The sequence below is a fragment of the Lycorma delicatula genome, chromosome 1 (genome assembly GCF_047948215.1).
Source record: "Lycorma delicatula isolate Av1 chromosome 1, ASM4794821v1, whole genome shotgun sequence".
NCBI lineage: Eukaryota > Metazoa > Arthropoda > Insecta > Hemiptera > Fulgoridae > Lycorma > Lycorma delicatula.
Window position 1 is genome coordinate 152,295,998 of NC_134455.1, and position 21,873 is coordinate 152,317,870.

General features: G+C 30.3%; 1 protein-coding gene across 3 annotated transcripts in view; it reads right to left on the reverse strand.

Moving 5' to 3' along the window:
• Positions 1-21,873, reverse strand: part of LOC142324280 (uncharacterized) — a 72,233-nt gene that overhangs the window by 31,349 nt on the left and 19,011 nt on the right. For all 3 annotated transcript variants that reach the window (XR_012756259.1, XM_075365204.1, XM_075365195.1), the window contains exons 5-8: positions 16,829-17,242; positions 14,136-14,211; positions 8,693-8,939; positions 1,796-1,955 (exon numbers count right to left, since the gene is read on the reverse strand). Coding sequence is in view for 2 of the 3 variants with exons in the window: in XM_075365204.1 (XP_075221319.1) it covers positions 1,796-1,955; positions 8,693-8,939; positions 14,136-14,211; positions 16,829-17,242 (897 nt within the window). In the remaining variant the exon portion in view is untranslated. The remainder of the gene's footprint in view (positions 1-1,795; positions 1,956-8,692; positions 8,940-14,135; positions 14,212-16,828; positions 17,243-21,873) is intronic.

Below are 21,873 nucleotides of genomic sequence, written 5' to 3' on the forward strand. Positions count from 1 at the left end.
AAGTATTTCAAAATGCATAGCGATAGAATCATTGTAATCAGGAGAAAATCAAAACCTAAGCCAACATCGATTGTTAACATCTATATGCCTACAAGGCACTTGTATCACTTGCATCATGGGCACCATGATGCTGATGATGATGTAGTGTGTATACGAAGAAACTGATGAAGCAATAAAACACATAAAAGTGAAAATTTAATAATAGTTGGAGATTGGAATGCAAGCATTGGAAAACGGAAGGAAGGAAATATTGTGGTTGAATATGGGCTGAGCAAAAGGAATAAAGAGGGGATTAACTTAGAGTTTTACACACAAATTATAATTTAGTAACTGCCAATACGCAGTTTAAAAATCATAATAGAAGAATATACAAATGAAAAAAGCCTGGTGATACTGCAAAGTATCAGATAGATTATATCATGGTTAAACAAAGATTTAGAAATCAATCAACTCCTTCACTGCAAAGCATATCCTGAAGCAGACATTAATAGCAACCATAATTTAGTGATAATGAAATGGAGATTGGAGTTTAAAAACCTGAAGAAAAGGTGTCAGATGAATCATTGGAATTTAGAGAAGCTTGAGGAAGAAGAGGTGTAAAGAAGATTTTTGAGGAGGACATTTCAAGAGTTCTAAGTAAAAAATATAAGGTAGAAAATGTAGAAGAAGAATGGGAGAATGTTAAAATTCTTAAATCAGTAGAAGCAAACTTAGGCAGAACAAAGAGAACTGGTAGAAAACGTTGGATATCAGAGGATATATTGCAGCTGATAGATGAAAATAGAAAATATAAGAATGTAGGGATGAAGAAAGTAAAAGGAACTATCGACAATTAAGAAATACTATAAACAGGAAGCGCAAATTAGTGTGAAAGAAGAGTGGATTAAAGAAAAGTGTTCAGAAGTGGAATGAGAAATGGTCATTGGTAAAATAGATGGAGCACACAGAAAAATTAAGGAAAATTTTATGGTATACAAATTAAAATAAAAGAAAACATAAAGATGCTACGATTTGCTGATGATATAGTAATTCTAGCTGAGAGTAAAAAAGATTTAGAACAATGAACGGCATGGATGAAGTCCTATGCAAGAACTACCACATGAAAATAAACATGAACAAAACAAAAGTAATGAAATGTAGTAGAAATAATGTAGATGGACCACTGAATATAAAAATAGGAAGAGAGAAGATTACGGAGGTAGAAGAATTTTGTTGTTTGGGAAGAATTACTAAAGATGGACTAAGCAGGAGCAATATAAAATGCTGAATAGCACACATGAAATGAGCTTTCAGTCAGAAATATAATTTGTTTACATCAAAAATTAATTTAAATATCAGGAAAACATTTTTGGAAGTATATGTTTGGAGCACAACTTTATATGGAAGTGAAACTTGGATGATCGGAGTACCCAAGAAGAAAAGATTAGAAGCTTTTGAAATGCGGTGATGTAGGAGAAAGTTAAAATTCAGATGGGTGGATAAAGTAACAAATGAAGAGGTGTAACGGAAAATTGATGAAGAAAGAAGAATTTGGAAAAATATAGTTAAAAGAGACAGACTTGTAGGCCACATATTAAGGCATCGTGGAATAGTTGCTTTAATATTGGAGGAACAGGTTGATGGGAAAAATTGTGCAGGCAGACAACATTTAGAATATGTAAAACAAATTGTTAGGGATATAGGATGTAGGGAGTATACCAAAATGAAGCTACTGGGAGGGAATCTTGGAGAGCTGCATCAAACCATTAAAATGACTGAAGACAAAAAAAAATTAATCAAGGAAAATTACACAAACCTTTTAAAAATTCTCTGAAGTTTCCTTGTACCTTCCTTGATTTTCTTTGTCTTATAATTTTCTTTGCCTGTTTATTAATTTTTGGCTCAGTAGGTGCTGAGATCCAATTATTTTCTTTCAGCATTTGAAGTTTACTAAACTGTGAATGTAATTTTTCTACCTATAAAATAATTAGTTAAAAAAAGTATTACAAACTTTATCATACCAACAAAAATTTTAGTAATAATTCAACTGTACTGCTCATAGAGTGCTTTAAAAATTCATTTAATTCCTGATTATCTATCATTGTCAGGCTGATAGAACCTAGATTAACTTAGAGCATACAGAAATACTTTTAACACACTCAATTAATAAAAAATATAAAAAACACAGCTTCACAGAGTTCATCTTATTTTATTTAGTAAAAATAACGTAGTGTAAGAATTACACTTGTTGATTCATTAAAGAACTGAAAAAATGAAACTGTTTATATTTCCTCTGCATTTTGTATATATGTGTAGATAAAAACTTCTCTTTTTGAAAAAAGAAGAGAGCAGATGCAAAAAGATGCTTTACATAGTATCATTTTAAAATTTGGCCCGGCCTCATCACATAATAAATTGCATCTAACCAGAATTTCTGTATTGAAGAGCTCAAAAATATTAATATAAATATCTAACTTATGAATCAAATCAAAAAAGTTTTTCTTCATAAATCTTTATTGCCATATCTAATAACACTTTTTTCAAACATCAAAACATTCAATACATGAAAGTAAACTCAATGATTAGTCTTTCTACTCTTTGTGAAACCATAGAGGCATTTTCTTTCAACACAAACTCTGGTAATGGAGCACCTATTTCAAGAAGTTGAAAAACATATACAAAAAAAATTTCTTAAAAAAGTATTGACATCAAAATCTGACTGCTCAGTTTTCTTTTCTAATAAAACTGAACGGAGTCCTCTAAGTCCCACCATTCACCAATTATTGTATTTTTCATCTCCACTCACTGATAATCATTTCACTTGCTTATATATAACTTTTTCAGTGTTTCAATTAAAGATTCTGATTCCATTTTTTATGCTAACAAATGCATTTTATGCCTAACCTTTTAGTGCATTAGTTAATGTATGTGTATAGATACGGAAAACATTTGCCACAGTAGTAGACCATGAACCACACAGACTACTTTTTTGTAGTCTGGGAAACACTTCCAGATCAAGTCATCTAGAAATCTTTAGAACTCTTATGAAGTATTCTTTACACTCCTCCACAACAAATAAAACAGATATTTTGACCAACTATACGTTTTTTCAAAGGTTTCTGCTTTTAAAATAGCCTCAATCTTTAGCACAGGAATATAAGTTCCTCTTTATGTTTTATATGTATTTCTTAACAGTTTCTATTATAACCATGGTAGTTCTAAAGAATGTCCATCTGCTTTCTCCATTTTATTTTTTCATACTAAATTATCAGAATGAAAATCTATTGTAACATATAGAATAAATTATGGCCAAAATTGCATGAATGTATTAAAAAATATTATATGTGTAACTATGAGGTTTCACTAACACATAATATTAAATTATTATTATATTAGAAAGACTAATAATAAACAGTTAATGTTTAAACTAGAAAGAAAATTACTTCTAATAAACAAACACCGAATAAAATGCAGGCTACATGTGATTAAATGAAAAAAAAAAAAAAAGAAAAAAAGAAAATCACCCAAGACGGATCACAAGGCTGTTTAGGTTGCCATGGACTGAAAGGTTTAAAAAATAATGAGTATCAAACCCTAAAAAACATGGAATTATGAGTATGAGCTGAAATATTAAATGATGAATGTAAGCAATATAAAAAATTGACTCTTAAAACAAAATAGAATTATAATTACGAAGAACTACAAGGAATATTTTACAATATAATAGCAATATTTGCACATTATATGTAGTCATCAATAAGACAAACAATAAATGCCTATAACATGCAGTTCTATGGATAGTATGAAAATGAAGAGACAAAAAAAGGCTTATCGCTTAACTCAGTCTGACTACCCCTATCTCATTCAAATAAATTCTGTATAAAACTGGTTGCTATTTCAGATGACCCAGAATCCTGTAGTACTGTACAGAAAATGTTAAAACATTTATCTTTTAGACTAAAGAATAATTAAAAAGGCGTTCATTATTAGGGAATAATTGTAAAAACATTACATAAGTGTAATGTTTCTATTCAAAATATTACCATAAAATAGTACAAACATACCAGCACTTTTGCTATGCAACACCCACAGCAAACTTTGAATATACTGAAATAATTCATAATTTTTTTCAGAATATTCCAAATATACCATAAACTTCCTTTCCTTTTAATATTAGCATTATTCTGGTATTCACTAACAATATTGAATTCTACCAAAGAAACATAACATCTTTACTTTCATTCCAATCATTTTAAGTATGCTCATGTTTAACCACAAGTCAGTTCAGTTTGTTAGTTGCAAGAATGACTATTTTAGAAGAAGTGTTCAAAATAGAAATTGTTCAAAATAAATGTCATAATTTATTTACTAATGCCAACTCAGATATGTTGGATACATGTAACAACGAAAATGAATATTTGTTTTCTATAAATGAAGGCGACAGATTAGATTCAGAAACACAAATCTAGGTAGGCACTGTGTAACCAAAAACTGTAGAATATGACTAAAAATTTTAATGAAACACTTCACAATTTTAAATAAAGTAAATTCTGGTACAAGTGCAAACATCCTTATCAAAGAAATATTTTGTAAAAACAAAAAACGTAAAACATTTTTTAAAGAAACTAACCCAATTTATAGTACATGAAGGAAGTTCTTCAAATATCCAGTTGACAATAATTTTATTTGTCCTCAAAATATCATTTGAAAATTACAGAACACTGTTATAAATGAAATGTATTTTTTTAAATACCTTTACCTTTTGATAACAAGTAATAAGAAAACAGACCATCTATCAAATGATAAAACCAGTCTGCCATGACAAGAGAGAAGTTGATTTTAAGCACACATTACACATCTAAAAATCCAGATGAAAGACTACAAAATATTTGTAATGGACCAAATGCAGCAAAAATGCAAATACAATACTAAGTATACCTTGCTACTTGCAGGAGAAATATTACAGCAATTTACAATGAATAGTTAGAACTCAGTAATACTGAATAAAAGGTACTGTATTCCTTAACATTGTAATAGGGCAAAATTAATGGGTATTAGGTACAAAATAATTAAACCATATATCTGGTAACTGTTTTCACTATCATTTCCTCATTTGTCCATAAAACTCTTATAACAGTCACAAAACATTCTTTAATATGAGGGACGTTCAATAATTAATGAGACAAATTGATGTAGAGAAAAAACAGTTCATTCAATGATAATGAAACTTTTTTAAGAGACAAGTTGGCAACCTTGGGAACACATTTAATCAGTCGTTTGATCACAATTAACCTCTTTTGTTGATTTCAGAATGTCAGCTCCGCTTGAAATGTGTACGCAACAGAAGAGCAACATTCATTGATAAGATTTTTGCTATCAGAAGGTATGAAACCGGTGGAAAATTTCTCAAGAATGTTGAAAAGTGTCAAAACAACATTAACATGTATAAGTGGGTGGAACAGTTTAATTCAGGCAGAATAAGTGTGACTGATCTCCACTGCTCTGGAAGCCCAGCTGATGTTTCAACTACCGTGCTGCAAAATCACATAAATTATCTTATTCGCAAAGACAGGTGAGTTAAAATTTTCAAATTACTAGTTTGTGTAATATTAAGTGTTGAAACTACGCATTCAATTGTTCATGACGTGCTGAATTATCGCAAAATATGTTTGAGATGGGTTCGAAGACAGTTGACTCAAGCCCATTAAGACATCCAGATTCATATTTATTCTGAACTCAAAGAACGGTTTGAAGCAGAAGGCAATTGCAGAAGGACTTTGCAGATTGTATAATAACCTGTGATGAAACATGGATACACCATTTTGAGTCTGAATCCAAATGGCAAAGTCTTGAGTGGAAACATCCAAATTCGCCCACAAAAAAATTAAAAACTCACACATCAACCAGTAAATAAAGTGATGTTGACGGTCTTCTAGGATTTGCAAGGCCCGACCCACCGGGTTGGTCTAGTGGTTAAAGCGTCTTCCCAAATCAGCTGATTTGGAAGTCGAGAGTTACAGCGTTCAAGACCTAGTAAAGCCAGTTGTTTTTACATGGATTTGAATACTAGATCGTGGATACCGGTGTTCTTTGGTGGTTGGGTTTCAATTAACCACACATCTCAGGAACGGTCGAACTGAGAATGTACAAGACTACACTTCATTTACACTCATACATATCATCCTCATTCATCCCCTGAAGAATTATCTAAATGGTAGTTACCGGAGGCTAAACAGGAAAAGAGAAAGAGAGAGGACTTGCAAGGCCCAATTTTTAGTGACTATTTAGAACAACATACTATGAACAGTGAATACTATTCTATGTTCCAATAGAAAGTGAGATCCGCAATAAGGCAAAAACATCAGGACACTCAAAAGGTGATTCTCTAGCATGATAATGCGCACTACCACATCACTCAGAGAATGGAGAAACGCTCAAGAAGTTGGGTTGGGCAGTGTTACCACATCCTTCTTACAGCCCAGACCTCGCCCCATCTGATTTTCCTTTGTTCGGCCCACTCAAAAACTTTTTTTGCGGCAAGAAGTTAAACAAAAAAAAAACGGTCAAAAAAGCAGTAAACAACTGGTTCAAACAGCAAGGTAAAGACTTCTAAGCTGGGGGAATCAGAAAGCTCATAGAACGGTGGGACAAGTGTCTAAATGTTGCTGGAGACTATGTTGAAAAGTAAGTTTCACTGTCATTGAATAAATCATTTTTTTCTCTACATCAATTTGTCTTGTTTATTATTGAACGTCCCTCAAATATTGTTATACCACTTACTTAATGAACATTTTAAAACAAATGTAAAAAGAGATGATAATCAAGTTTATTTTTTGTCATATAATAAAAAAAATTTAATAATGTTTGCTTGTTTCTAAGTGTTTTCAATAAAGAATCATTACTGTTTATTTCCTTCTATTTTAATTTCATACTCCATTCTATACATAGTGCTAAGAAATTTAATCAGACTCTGTAAACAATAAGCTCCATTATAAATGTTGTAGAATTACATTTATCCTTATTGTTACTATTCTTCATATTTTAATTCTACATCACAAATTCATCTAAATCAGAATGTTCTAAGTCATTTTTCTTACACCTCTTCACACTTATATCAAGACTAGAAAATACCTATAATTTCTATTTTGTGCGCAACATGTATGATTTCAGTTATACTGAAATCATTCTATCAACAGTAAGCTTTACCTAAGATCATTAGGTCATAATTTTCTCCATCAAATGTGTTGGTATTATTATTATTATAATACTGTATTTAAAAATTAACAAGTACTAACGAAAAAAAATAAAGCCAATAAAAATACTACTATCAGTAATTAATTCAACTAAAAGCTGAACTACATGGTGTTCTGGGTATATCTTATTTCCCACGTAATAATTTTAACTAGAACCCTAGATCAAAATTCTAAACATCAAATACTTCATATGTTAATTGAATTAAAAGTTCATTCACAAATTTTTATTAAAACAGCTTATGTCCTTCATACAACTCTGCAAAAACAGTAAAACAGACACACCTTGACATAATGGGAATAAAATGAAATACAGAAAAATATTGAAGCAAAAAGTCATTTTGCTTTGGTTTTGTGGGGAATGGAAAGATAATATGAAAATAAAACACATGTTGATAATTTTATTAACATATGCAACTTTATAAAAAGTTCATAGATAGAACTTACTATGAATATGGCTCTTTTTCCTATAAGTAGCTGAAGTATAATCAAGTTTTCAGTTAGACAGCTGAACCTCAACAACAGTTTAACCAATTTTTAAAAAATGAAATGGAAAATTAAAAATCAGCTTTTTTTCAAATCTCATCCATGGGTACTAAATAGCATTTTTTACAGAATATGATTTATTCAGAAACTCTTAAGTATTACTACATATACAAATGAGATGTAAATATGACATACTGTTTAAGTTTACTGCTCAACTGATATCAAGTTATCTACATAAATTTACACCTAAGAGTATTATCGATATGCAGTAAAAACAATAAAAAATCTTTCAGATCAGCGCCTGGAAGCACTTAAGTTTTAACTGAATGCTTATAAACAAACATACTCAAGAGCATTCTGATTTATACACAAAGATATATATATATAAAATTTGTTTTGTATTTAAATAATGTGCACAAGATCACTACTCTAGTTTTTACAATGAAACGGGTGTTGATGGCACTACTTAAAACAGGAATGGCCAAAAGTTTTACAAATAAAACGACACAAGAATCATGAATGACCACCTTAGATTGATTAGATCAGATTTTGAGGAATAAGGTCATGCTTTCTCCAATACATCATAACTGTTAACTGTGTAATGTGATAAGTAATAATCTTTGGGACAGTTCCACAATAAAAAGTTGTTACTCCATTTAGCCCAAACGAACTGGCAGACAGTGGTAAATTACATGACAATCACTGAAGAAAGAAATACAAGTAAGACAAAGGATTAACTCAGAGTGACTGCATCTGACCAGGATAGCTTGCATCCTGGTCAGTCTTGATCAGGATTGTACTTATGCCATAACTGAGCAGTATTTGGAAAAAAACTCTTTTTTTTAAACCAATTTGAAACTAAACATTAGATTTTGTATTTTGTCTAGCCCAATTTATAAGGGTAAAATGGGAAATTAAAAAGCACAAAATTTAACTTACATGCTATGATCAGAAACTTAAACTCTACTTTATCTTACCTGAATATATATCACATCCCAAAACCCATCTAGATCATTGATTGTTACTGGTGGCTCAACTTTAAATTCAAAGCGCTGAATCAAAGATCTAAACTGCTGGAATTTATCTTGAACAAGAAGTCGAGTTTGTCCAACAGCAGAATCAACTTCATCTTCAATTTCTTTTGGGAGAACTCGAGACAACGATATTTTAGACCACATTTCACATTGCTCAATAAGATTTTTTGTTTCTTTGTCTAGTCTAGCACTATAAACAGACAAATCATAAATTAGTGGAAAATATTAAAAATATAATTAATCACATTCAAGACCTTAACCACTGATGAGTTCTCAACTAATTTTAAAATCATACAAAAAAGCTTTATAATTTGTTCATAATACATGTATTCTTTACTTAAGTGATTATTAAAAATTATATTTAGATAAATAAAACATTCTGACAAATTTTATACATTTGCTCTAAAATGTCAAGCTTTCATCATCATTTGAAATGAACTTAAATCTCCCAAAATAAGCAATACTTTATCAATACAAGACATCTAATTTGAAAAGATAGCATAAATAAATAAATAACTAGTCATATTTTAAAATAAAATGTTATAAATAAAAGACACTGTAAATTCTACTAGCTTATTTGCTGACTAATGTTAAGATATACATATCTGAAATAGTATAATTTTCAAAATGGTCAAGAAAAGATTTTATTTTAGTTTTATATGAGTGTATTGTGAAACATGGATTTTAGGAACAAATATACTCTCAAAAATATGAAATTTTCCATAAAATTTCAGAATTTTTGTACTAAAAAATTGCTTAAAGTACAATAAGAAATAGTTTAAAATCAAATGATAATAAAGTAAATGATATTATCTTGAAGCTAAGAAAATTAATTCTGAAATACTAACTGTTTTCTAGCTAAATTTTTTACAGAAAAACATACCTTTTACTAATGTAGATTAGTTAATTGAGATCAAAGCCTATTGTTTTTTTCCATACCATAACTAAATGGGGAATGAAATAAGCATTACTCTACTACGTAGTAATACAAATTATTGAAAAAAAAAAAGTTTATTTATTCAATGACAAGGAAACAAACAAAATTTTAGAACATAATTCATGGCTACAGTTAGGCACTCATCTCATCTTTCTGTGAATTTTCTTATTCCAGTGGTAAAGAAATCTTCATCTCAGTGTCCGAGACATTTTTTTACTGCATTGTAGACTCACTCATTGTTGCCAAACTTGATGACAACTCTTTAAAGAGTGAACAAAAGAAATCTGATGATGTGAGATCGGGACTGTAAAATGGATGTATTAACACCTCACAACCCAACTTCTGAATAGCTTCTCATATCTTTTGAGTGGTACAGGGCCAGAAATTTTCATGCAGAAGAATTTTGCTTTTTAAGAGAGGACAAAAATATTACTCCTTATTGCAAATTTCACTTTATTTTCTAGCATATCACAGTAACATTAATACGTCACAAACAGTCAAAAATAAATTGGACCTTTTATACATGGCAGTCCAAAAAGTAATTAATTTATTTTCAGAGGGAAATTTAAAGCTTGCATATAAGTACCCAGATGTTTTCTACTTCCCATTCAATTTCAAGTTAATTGTTGTAGTTATTGAATGTTGGTGATCATTCACGTAAAGTGTGTTTAGTAATCACCCACCATGGAATAAAATATTGATCAACATTATGCAATTCTGTTTAAGATCTTTAAAAAAAAAATCAGCTTAGAAACATACAAAATGTTGAAAAAAGCATTTAATGTAGATTGTGTGTCATGTGCAAATAAGTTTTCATAGGCATGCTGCATTTTTGGCCGAATGAGAGAGAGAGGAAGATTAGTTATTAAGAGCAGATCAACTGAGCACATTGATTAACAACGTGGTGGTGAACACAGCGACATCATCATGAGAAGATCGTCGTATAGGAGTGCAGCAGTTGGGAGAACTCCTATACATCTCAAAAAGCAGTGAACACAATATTCTGAGTAAATGGATGGACATGAAATGCACTGCTTGTTGTTTGGTTCCGTGGCTCTCAACGCCTGACTGAATATAATACACACCACATTTATCTTTAAAGAACTATTGGCTCGCTACTAGAAGGAACACATTTTTTGCATGATGTGGTAACTGCTGATAAGTCTTGGATGTTTTATTACAATAAAAATAAAGCTCCCAGTGGAAGTAAACTTCTTCACCTAATCCAAAAAAAAACAAAAACTGCAGCAAAGTCTAAGTCATGATGACCATCTTTTTTATCATGAAGAATTAATTTACCAACATCAGGTACCTACAGTAGCTATGGAAAAAAATTGAATAACTTCTATTGCATCATAATAATGCATATTCCCATGTCACTCAAGGTCTGTGTATTTCTGATAGAAAATATTCAAATGCTTCGGTTCGGATTTTGTGTTTGAAAAGTGACTCAAGGGCTGAAGGTAGTGTGTTGCACTTGGGGAACTATTTTGAAAAGGAACGTGTAATTGTAGACAGAAAATCAATTTTTTTTTCTAACTACAGCTGCTGTCCTTTTTTTGGATCACCTTTGTAGTCAAAAAAACACTGTTAATATCACTTTACCGGCTGATGCTGAATTTAAAATCTTTTCATGGTGGATGAACTCAGATGTTTCCATTGCATAATCTGTTGTTTGAGTTCCAGCTAAAAATAATGAATCCAAGTTTCATCACAACTTATTGTGCTATATAAAAATGTATTACCTTTTGACAAAAATTGTTGTTTGAGTTCAGTATAAATGTAACTTGGGGAGAATTTGTGATTTTGAGTTCTGTCTCAGAACCCACCTTGAACATGTTTTGCAGCAATTCAGTTCTGGATAATGGGATGAACAATGCTGATACACTAAATTTTACCAATTTCCCAAATTTTTATGCATCTGTCGATATAAATAAAATCATCAATGCAATTTCAAAAAGTGTCAATAGAGCTTCAACCAGTCTTCTGTTATGATGAAAATTAGTGATAGCTGTTCTGCCCAATGAAAACTGTTCAATCCCCTTGTAAAAATTAGCATAGTTAATACACTTTTTACCATACTGTTTTACATCCACAAGTGAATTTCGGCTCGTTTTACATTTTTAGAAAGTAAAAAGCTTACCCCATAGCAAGCTGTTCCTCGGCACACATTTCAAGCAGTGCTGACATTTTGAAATAACCAAAAGAGATTATAATAATGGAAATCATTTCTAATGCCTGATATTTTCTACATCGGGGATGCCAACCTGAACATCAGAAAGTTTATTCTATAAAATATTTTTCCCACTGTTGCTATGTCTCTTTAATTATTGAAAGATCCTGGTATTTTAAGAATTAATAATATCCCAATAAAATTTGTATTCACGATCAAGGCATCTCTCGGATATTGATCAAAATTAAACAGATAAATCCTAATCTTTTAAAAAATTGAAGTTATTTTAATAATTTCATTCATTACACTTTAATTACGATGTAGTATAAATTATAGTTTCAATATAAATTTTTGTAGTGATAAAATATTTAAATACAAAAAACTACTTGAAATATTTTATACTTTACAAAGATCAGTTATATTTTAAGTAAATTTCACAGAAATTATATAAGTATTTTAAATAATTATTCTATGAATAAGTGAAAGAAAGATTTCATGTACCATTTGATTTTTGGTTGTCTAGGATTTAGGTATTAATGATACATGCAGCAAAAAATCCATATATGATATTTTTTTTTAACTGGGTTGAAAATAGTGATAGTTTAAAAAGATTGTATTCAATTTTTTTATATGACAAATGAAAATCAAATTAAAAGAAAAGAAACTTTATTATCTTCAGAAAAGTTAAGTTGATTTTTATTTGCAAATCCTAATTTTTTATAGATTTTTTCGGAAAATTTTGGGGTGCATAAATTAAAATCCAATAATGTGTTAAACAAAGATGGTACCAATTAATACGAAAAATAAAGTCGATAGGTGGGTGGAATATATACTATAGGTGGGTGAGTTATATGGAGGAAATGAATTACAAAATGGTGTTATAGAGGAAGAAGAGGAAGTTGAAGAGGATGAAATGGGAGAAACAATATAGAGATCTGAATTTAAGAGAGCATTAAAAGATTTGAATGGCAGAAAGGCTCCTGGAATAGACGGAATACCTGTAGAATTACTGCACAGTGCAGGTGAGGATAGATAGATTGATAGATTACACAAACTTGTGTTTAATATGAAAAAGGGGAAGTTCCATCAGACTTCAAAAAGTGTTGTAGTCATGATACCAAAGAAAGCGGGAGCAGATAAATGTGAAGAATACAGAATTAGCTTAATTAGCCATGAATCAAAAAATTTCCTTTACTTTTATTTTTAATTAAACTATCACTATTTTCAACCCACTTAAAAAACCAATATCATATACAGATTTTTTGCTGCATGTTTCATTAATACCTTAATCCTAGACAACAAAAAATCAAAAATACTAATTTAATTAATATGCTAATTTTCATTACTCTATTATTTTTCTTCTTATTAAAAAATTAATATTATTTTCACTGAGATCACTAAGATTATTATTATTTTCACTGTTGATGCTGATCAGTGAACCTTAATTTATACTGTACTCTTTGTTTTTTATTCCGCTACTTTATTTTCCTTTTTTGATAAAAAAATTCAGATGATATTTAGCAGAAAATTCTCTTGCTTAAGAGATAGTTTGTCTAGTAATAGGAAATGATAATTTCTGCAGTTGATCTAATACCACTTACTGTTATATTGATGATTTCATGTTTTTTAAATGGAATCTACAGATGTAGTATATTATAAAATTTATGTCACAAAAATTGTACTGTGCAATGGTATCCAGTATAAATCTAAATAAAAAAACCTAAATTACTTCTTGATCTAAGAATATTAGTTACTAACTTTTGCATTATATAACAAAACTTAAATAAATATTGATACCACACCATTGCACACACCTTAATAAGTAACAGGAAAAATAAATTTCAAACTGTTTCTGTAAACACTCATTAAATATGATAACTGAGCATGTAAAAAGACAAGCTGCACCAAGGTGACTGGAATTTTAGTATAGTTAAAGTGATATTCTTATCACCTGCACATGGCATCAGAGAGTTGGACATTTGGACTATAAATTTTCTTTCACATGTTAGCACATGAACTTGCTAAAGATACCTGCCCACAGTACTCAGATTATTGAAGTCACTTATATGTATTCAAATCATTAAAAAAGTAATCAAAAGTTAAATAAAAGAAAAATAATCAGTTCAATTTTTTAAAATAAACAGGGCTTGCTATAATTTTCCTTTGGACTACATACTTTTGACGTTTAGTGGCTTGTGTCAATAGCAGTGCCCATTACAGAAAAACAAAAATCTCCAAAATACCCTTGCACTAATATAAATGTTTTTATAACTCACTAATAAGGAGCAGCTTCACCCTCAACTTCTGGATCAATTGTTGATTCACGTTCTTCATAAGAGTAGTTTGATCTATCTAAAGAAAAAAAAATCAAATGAGACACTTTTATGTTTCAGTGATACTCTAAATCATTTTGAAATTTAACTTTTCCTCTCATTTTATTAAAATAAATTCTTTTATTCAATTTAAATCAATAAAATAACTCTACTTTTAATTTAAATATTTTACATATTTATTCAATTAACAGTGGATAAATATATCCAAATTGCTGAGATTGCTTCTATAAAATTTAACCTATTTTCATAACTTAGCACACATATGAGAATTTTTTTAAATCCTATTTTATTTCCCTATTATGATTATTTCCTCAAAAATATCTCATTTGTAGTATTATCATCTCCTGGTCATGACGCATGAAATCACACGGCGCAAAATTTATGGGGCATGTTGACAAAGCTGATCAGCATCACAGCACTTATGGTTACGGTCGACCATCCAAGTGGTAGAAATACATCTATCACTTTGTCTTTATTATTTTCAAGCAAACTAAGTCTCCAGCCCTGAATAAACATGGTTTTAAAAATTTAAAATTCAAAAAAGTCTTTTATAATAACTCATTGGAACTTTCTCCTCAAGAAAAATAGTAGGATGTAAACAGTCTTCCAGCTGCAATAAAATTCCCAAAATCATCCCACCAGCTCATACAACTTGAAAAATATGTTCAGAATTGTGTACTTTGTAGCTGTAAAGTGATAAAAAGTCAGTCAGGAAGAGGAATTAGGTTTTCATTCAAGTGTAAACAGTACAGTCTACAATTATGTAGAGTTGGATGTTTCCTCGAGTATCATCAAAAGCGAGGTGTTGAGGTGTCCTAATAAAAAGTAGTTGAATTTTTTCTTAGTTTTTTATATTTATTAATGGAAGGTTTTTTAAGTATAGACCTAATTTCATTGCTGTAGTGATAGAAATAAAAATAAACAGTATGTGAGTGAAGATCAAGCTAAAATCAACATTTCTTCAGGTTAATAAGACACCACCATATAGAAGAAATCTTCTATCTATGTGGTTACCACCATATAGAAGAAATCTTCTATCTATGTGGTTACCACCATATAGATAGAAGAAATAATGACTAGGAAAAGATTAAAGAGACTTGCTGTATTCTTGCCTACAAAGAGTGCTTAAATTCTGACAACTGACTGGTAAATAAAACTATGTTTACATTTAAAAATTAGTTTTTATTTTTTTATTTTTACAGATAACCATTGCAATTACTTTTAATAGAAATAAATAAAAATTTAAAAATATTACTGAACAAAGGTTCCTGTTTTCACAAATTAAAAAAATTTATCACACTTATTCTAGGGGAAAAAATCATAAATTAATTATTCTATAATGAGACTGCCAAGAACTACATTTTCAGTGCATCCTAGGTGTTTCCAGTGGACGGTAATGAATGCACAATAAGCCTAATGGCTGAAGTATCTGTAGGGTTAAGCATGGGCTTCAGGTTTGTTTAGACATACAGCATACTGTATTTTTACTTTATTGTTACTATATCTAGCTTAGAAATGTACTTCACACATTTTAATTAGACAGATGAAGTTAATGAAATGAAAGGTGAAAATATATCAAATACATGGCAAGAAAAATTGTTTAAAATCCACTACTGATCTTTACTTTGCCATGAACTAATAAATAATCATACCTGATAATTTAATGATTTGAACAGAATATAAAATCACACCAACTAGTACTTCTAGAATGGGAGCTGGTGGATAAATGAAAGAAAATAAACAATAAAAAAAATTTCAATCATTTTTTTTAGAAAATTGTCTATTAATGCTAAAAATATACACACAAATTTTATACATACAAAATAAACATATTAAATTGTTATATAAAAAAAATCATATCTGTTTTTGTTTTCAGAATCCAATTATGAGTTTTACTGTATTTTAAAATTATAAAGGTGTAATTATTTTTTGATTCTAGAAATTGTTAAGAGCTCCAAATATAACACTCCAGATGAAAATAAACACACTGAAATTTTACCACAGTTGTACAGACAATAAACAATAAATTAAAATTTTTAACTTTGAATATTTTTTATGGTGAATTTTCAAAAAGTGAAAAGAAAGAAACTACATTTGGCTTATACTATCTTAAGCGGATATAAATGGCATTAAACAAGAATTAATGAAGTTTTTTTGATGTATGGGATAAAAGGATTGCAGTATGGGGTATGAAAGTTAGTAAAGACCAGGGCAAGATCAGTGGAGATAGGAAGAAGAGTAGAAAATACATAAGTTCTTTTAGATACGTTTTTACAGTCCTTTTAATTAAAAGGAAATAATAAGAAAATGTAAAAAAAAGTCTTAAATAAAATGAACTTTTCCAATTTGACAAATATAAACGCTTGAGTTATAAAAGAACAGGAAGAAAGAAAACTACAAGCAATAAAAATCAGATTTCTTAGCAACAATGAAGGCTAGGATCACAAGAAATGTGTAAAAGGGCAGTCACAAAAGAAAGGGTATTAGATGGATCCACCAGTTGAGCAAGTTTCAATTTTAGCTCAATATAAAAGACTCCATGGATGATGAGAGGATAAACTTCCAGAAATTTCAAGACCTAATCATACATTACAACAAAACAAATATTCAACATATTTATTAATAAAATTACTTACTTTGCTTCTTAGCAGAATCAATAGGGCGGGTAACAGAGCATCTTTTCTGTTTACCTCTACCTTTTGTAACAAAGGGACTGATCACAAAATTTTCAACTTCATCTGATTCAGGTGTATTAAGCACCTTAATTTCAGCTGATGCAGGTAAGACAGGTGAAATATTAGCAACTATATTATTAAAAGTAACATCTTTGTTATCTGATGTTGGAGAACTAATTATAATTTTTTTTTCTTCAACTAATGTCGATTGTTCTGTGTGAAATCCATAGGTAACTGAAGAAAGAAAATTAGTCTCTGACTGATTAACTTTTTTCAATTTGGTTTGATCTGATTGTTTAATTTTACTTGTGGACGAATTAATTACACCAATTTCGTTATTCTTTGATATCTCAGTACCAGTGTTCTGTTCATTATCTGCAACAAAAATTTATTTTATTTCAGTATGAAATTACCTCACAACAGAATTTAGGAACTAATACAATTGACTGTTGGTGTTCTAGGTAAGACAAACATTTTTATACACTGAATCTTAACAACCAAAGTTCATTGACAATACGAGCGTCAGAAGCAATTTAAAAAGTAATACTTTTATAAAAAACAATCAGGAAATAAAAAATTTGCCACTTGTAATGACAACTGATTAGTAACTATGCTATTAATTCATTCAGATGATTGTGACTATTAAAGAGTAACATAAATATACACTATCATTTTAGTGCCAGAATTAATGTAATTAAATTAATTTAATGACCAGGTATAATTCAACATCTTATACAGTTCTTAGTTAACAAAAAGTTAACACTAAGTAATACACTAACCCTGATCTATAGTAAATAATGAATCTTCTATGTCTTGAAACTAAATCCCTCATATATTAATGAAAATGTACAATATGCTCAGCTGCATGTTGTGAACTGTTTGGTAGCAGCATGGTTTTATTAATTTTTATATATTTTATTGAGGTCTGTTGTACAATCATACACGCATATGTCATTGATGTTTCAGTAAAATGGAGCACCATCACAACTTCGCAGAAGTAGCCTTTAACAGTATATTTAAATTCTCACTTGCCAAATTAATGAGCATTTGTCTCCCCTTTACTTTATCCGTGAAGATATTAAAGACATATTGAATCAGATCTGCTCTATGTCACAAGATGAAATGATGGTTGTAATAATGAAATTTTTTTTGAAAATTCACCATAATACACTGATAAACAGTGTATTATGTATATATTATGTATGGTGAATGTTACAGTGTATTATGTTGAAAATATCATTCACATCCTAATGAATATGAATGATATTTATGGAAAAGTCTAAATAGCATCTCGAAAATAAAAAAACTCGAAATAAGGATAAATTGCAAATAACCACATCTAATTAAGTGATTCCAATCATTAAAGTTAGTAAAACAACTCTACATTTCATATTATGGATAAAAGCACACTCTTGGCATTTTACTTTTTTTTGGGGGTTAAATTGGAGAGTTTTAGAAAAAACAATGTTGATGAAGATCCTTTGTTACTTTTTTGGTCACAAAATTAGTTCAAGTCCACTGAAGAACAATTTATACAAAGAAAAAATTAAATGTGCTTTTAATCTGTATGCAACTGTCATCACTAGTTGCAAATTGGTAATTAAAAATAACTATATGATAACAAAAACATAAGAGGATTAATTTTATTTAACTTCTTTTAATTAAAATATTAATTTTTCAAAACATTTTATGAAAACACACATACAGGTGATTCAGGGAAATGGGAAATTTTGAAAATTAAATATTTTTAAGAAAATATCATAATACATCAATTTTTATTTATATTTTTAAAAAAAATTTATAAATACATACACAAATTTATTTTTTGAAGAACATCTTTCAAGTAAGTTCCGTCTGCACAGTTATAATAATATACAGTTGCCAAACAATTGGCTTACAGCAGCCATCGATATTCGTGCTGTTGAACATCTTATTGAAACCAAGCACTGTCAATAATTTGTGGAAATGTCACTAGTTTTTCCGCAACAAAGTTTTTTAGCATGGCAACAGATCAATCTGATGTGACTGTAATCGTAAGGTCATTCACATTTTCAAAAAAAAAGGGCCTATTATGCTATATGATTTGTTGCGTGTAGCAGCTACTGGTGATGTTAATTGCATGAACTGACAGTATAAAATAGTGGTGCCCTATATTTTGTATGATTTTTATGCACAGCCTCTACACTTTTAATTATTTTTATAAAAAGCTTTGATGACAAAAGCACATGCACACCAATCCAGGTATCAAAGATAACTAAATGGCAAGGTTGTGTGAACTGACTTCAAGTTATTCAATGCTGACATCTGCCCAGCGCTACAAATGCAAATTTCAAAATGTTCCGTTTCCCGAATCACTCTGTATAAAAAATAACTAAAAACAATAAAAAAAATAACCTATCTTTGTTTTGAAAAGGTGAAGAAGAAAGCATATACTCTTAAATTAATCTTACTGTTTGGTTGGACTGCACAAAGTGAAGGACATTTGTTGTGTTTATCTCTGTAATTAATACTGTTGAATTTTTATTTTCGTTGTGCTGATTATTTTTTGTTATCTTTTAAAATTTTGTTTAATTTCATTACAGCTACTGACAATGATCATTTTACAGTTTATATGCATATTTATTTTTTACTTTGTGCAAACAGTTCTTGAATGTAATTGGTTATTTTAATTCAATTATCATTAGCATAGCTCAATCTTTTTTTTCTTTGTGATTGCATAGGGACTGTTCAGACCTTGTAGTCTTCCCAGTACTTTTTCATACTTTCCAACCTCCGCGCTCTTTCTGGTATTAAAAATGTTAATTTTGTGAGTTTCTTTTTTGAGTGTGAAGCTAATGTTTTGGTCCTTGATTTTTTCTTGTCTGTGGTGTCTTCTGGTGTAGGCCAAATAGACGAGATTGTACTGTACTGTACCAGCTGTTTCAGAAGTCTCGAATCTTACACCCTCATGATGTATCCAAAGAATCCTAGTCTCCTTTTATGCATGGTAACAGTGACAGGTTCAAACTCTATGTACATAACTGTTGGGCACAATACATCACTGTCCATCTTTCTGGCACTTTTCATTGATGCAGGTTCTTCCAATTCTTCAATTTTCTGGAGTCTGTAGGTCTTTAATTGTTCGTTCAAGTGGAAGAGTGTTTCTGCTGCATTGGTGGCTTCTAGTTTTATAACTGTGTTGTAGTGTCTTATTTTCGTGTTTATGGGTAGATTTTTTTACTGTACAAGTACCAGGTTAATTTTGCGCTTTAGCTATTTTGTTCTTGTTTGAATTGAGGTTTTTATGTTTAGGTTGTTTGTTATTATATCTCCAAGGTTTTTTAATTGGGTAATTAATGTGACATTACTACAGTTTATGTTCACTTCTTTTCATTTTGTTGGTTTTGGGACATAATTTCTGTCTTTCCAAATGATATTTTAAAGCCAATTTTATTTGTAATGTTCTGAAGTTTTAATATCTGTGTTTTAGTTTTGTCAATGTAATTTTCTATCAGTGCAAAGTCATCAGTGAAACCAAGGCAGTTTGCTTTGATTTGTTGGCCCATTTTTATTTTTGGGGGCATTTTTATTTTTTTTATTTTTGGGGAGTCCATCGCCTTGGTGCAGTCCTGTTTTGATATTAAATGGTTGAGTTCACCTCTGAATTCCATTTTTGACTTAGTGTTTAGGAGGGTCAGTTTTACCACGGTTACTAATTTGGTATGTAGTCTGAGGTGTCTTAGAATTTTTAGTAGGGATTCTCTGTGGATGGAATAGTATGCTTTCTTTAAGTCTACAAATGTTATCACCATTTCTCTACTTCTTTTTCTGTTGTAATCCATTAGCTTGAGACTCCTGTCTGCAGCTCCTGCAGGGTCTGAAACCTCCTTGGTATTCTCCTATTTCTTTCTCAAGTTGTAAACAGATCCTGTTGAAGATGATTCTTGAAAGAATTTTGTATGTTGTGTCTAGAAGTGAGATTCCCCTGTAGTTGTTGTTTTGTCTGCTTTTATGTGTAGCAGGTAGATTAGGACTCTCATCCAGTGTACTGGTAGTTCTTTGATCCTGATGTTGACAAGATGATGATAAAGAGCAATTTTTGCTGGTCTTCCTGCATGTTTCCAGATCCCTACAGATCTGATATCCTGCCCACCGCTTTGTAATTTTTTATCTACCGCTTGGTAACCTACTTCTATTGTGGGAGGGTTGATGTTTTCTGGGGGGTTATTATTGGGGTCCTGGTGTCCAATTTTAGGAGTTCTGTTGGTTCTTTGCAAATTAAAAGTTTGTTGAAATATTTAGCTAGGAATTCCACGCTGTCTTGTTCCACATAATTGTTAAGGGCCAGATTATGGTTTTTATCCTTCATTAGTAGGGTAGGGGCTCATATTTTTGGTGTTGGGATTTGTGTTTTCTTCTGCTGCGATTTGTTTAAGGTTGTTGACTAGGTCTTCAAGTTTATCCAAGATAGTTATTTTTTTGATTGCTTTTTGTTAATTTTCATTCTTATTAGTTATCTGAGCCTGTGTCTACTCCTCAAATGACTTTTACGTTGTAGATCTCTTTGTAGTGGTGTTTGTCCATGAAGACACAATCTAGTTGCCATTCTCCTTTAATGTAATCAAGGTGTTTCCAGGTTTTGAGGTTTCCTTTTGAAAAATGTGGATTTCGAGATTAGGTTGTTGTTTCTGCAGAGTTCGATGAGTCTGTCTGTTTTCATTTGTTCTCTTTTGGGCAAGCCATTTTCCGATGTCGCAGTACCTTCTTTCTCTGCCTAGTTGAACACTGAAGCCTCCAGTTAGTTGTTTAACGTGGTTTTTGGGTATGATATGTATGGTATGGTTGAGTAGGTCCCAGAATTTTTCTGTATTTATGGTCTTTTGGACATTTGATTTTATTATTAGTGAGGGCATGAGCATTTATTATGATATAGATTTTATTAGATGCTTAAGGTGAGTGTTGAGATTCTAGGGGAATGTGACTTTAATTCTTGTATGGAGTTTATTATTTTGAGGCTGGACCAAAAA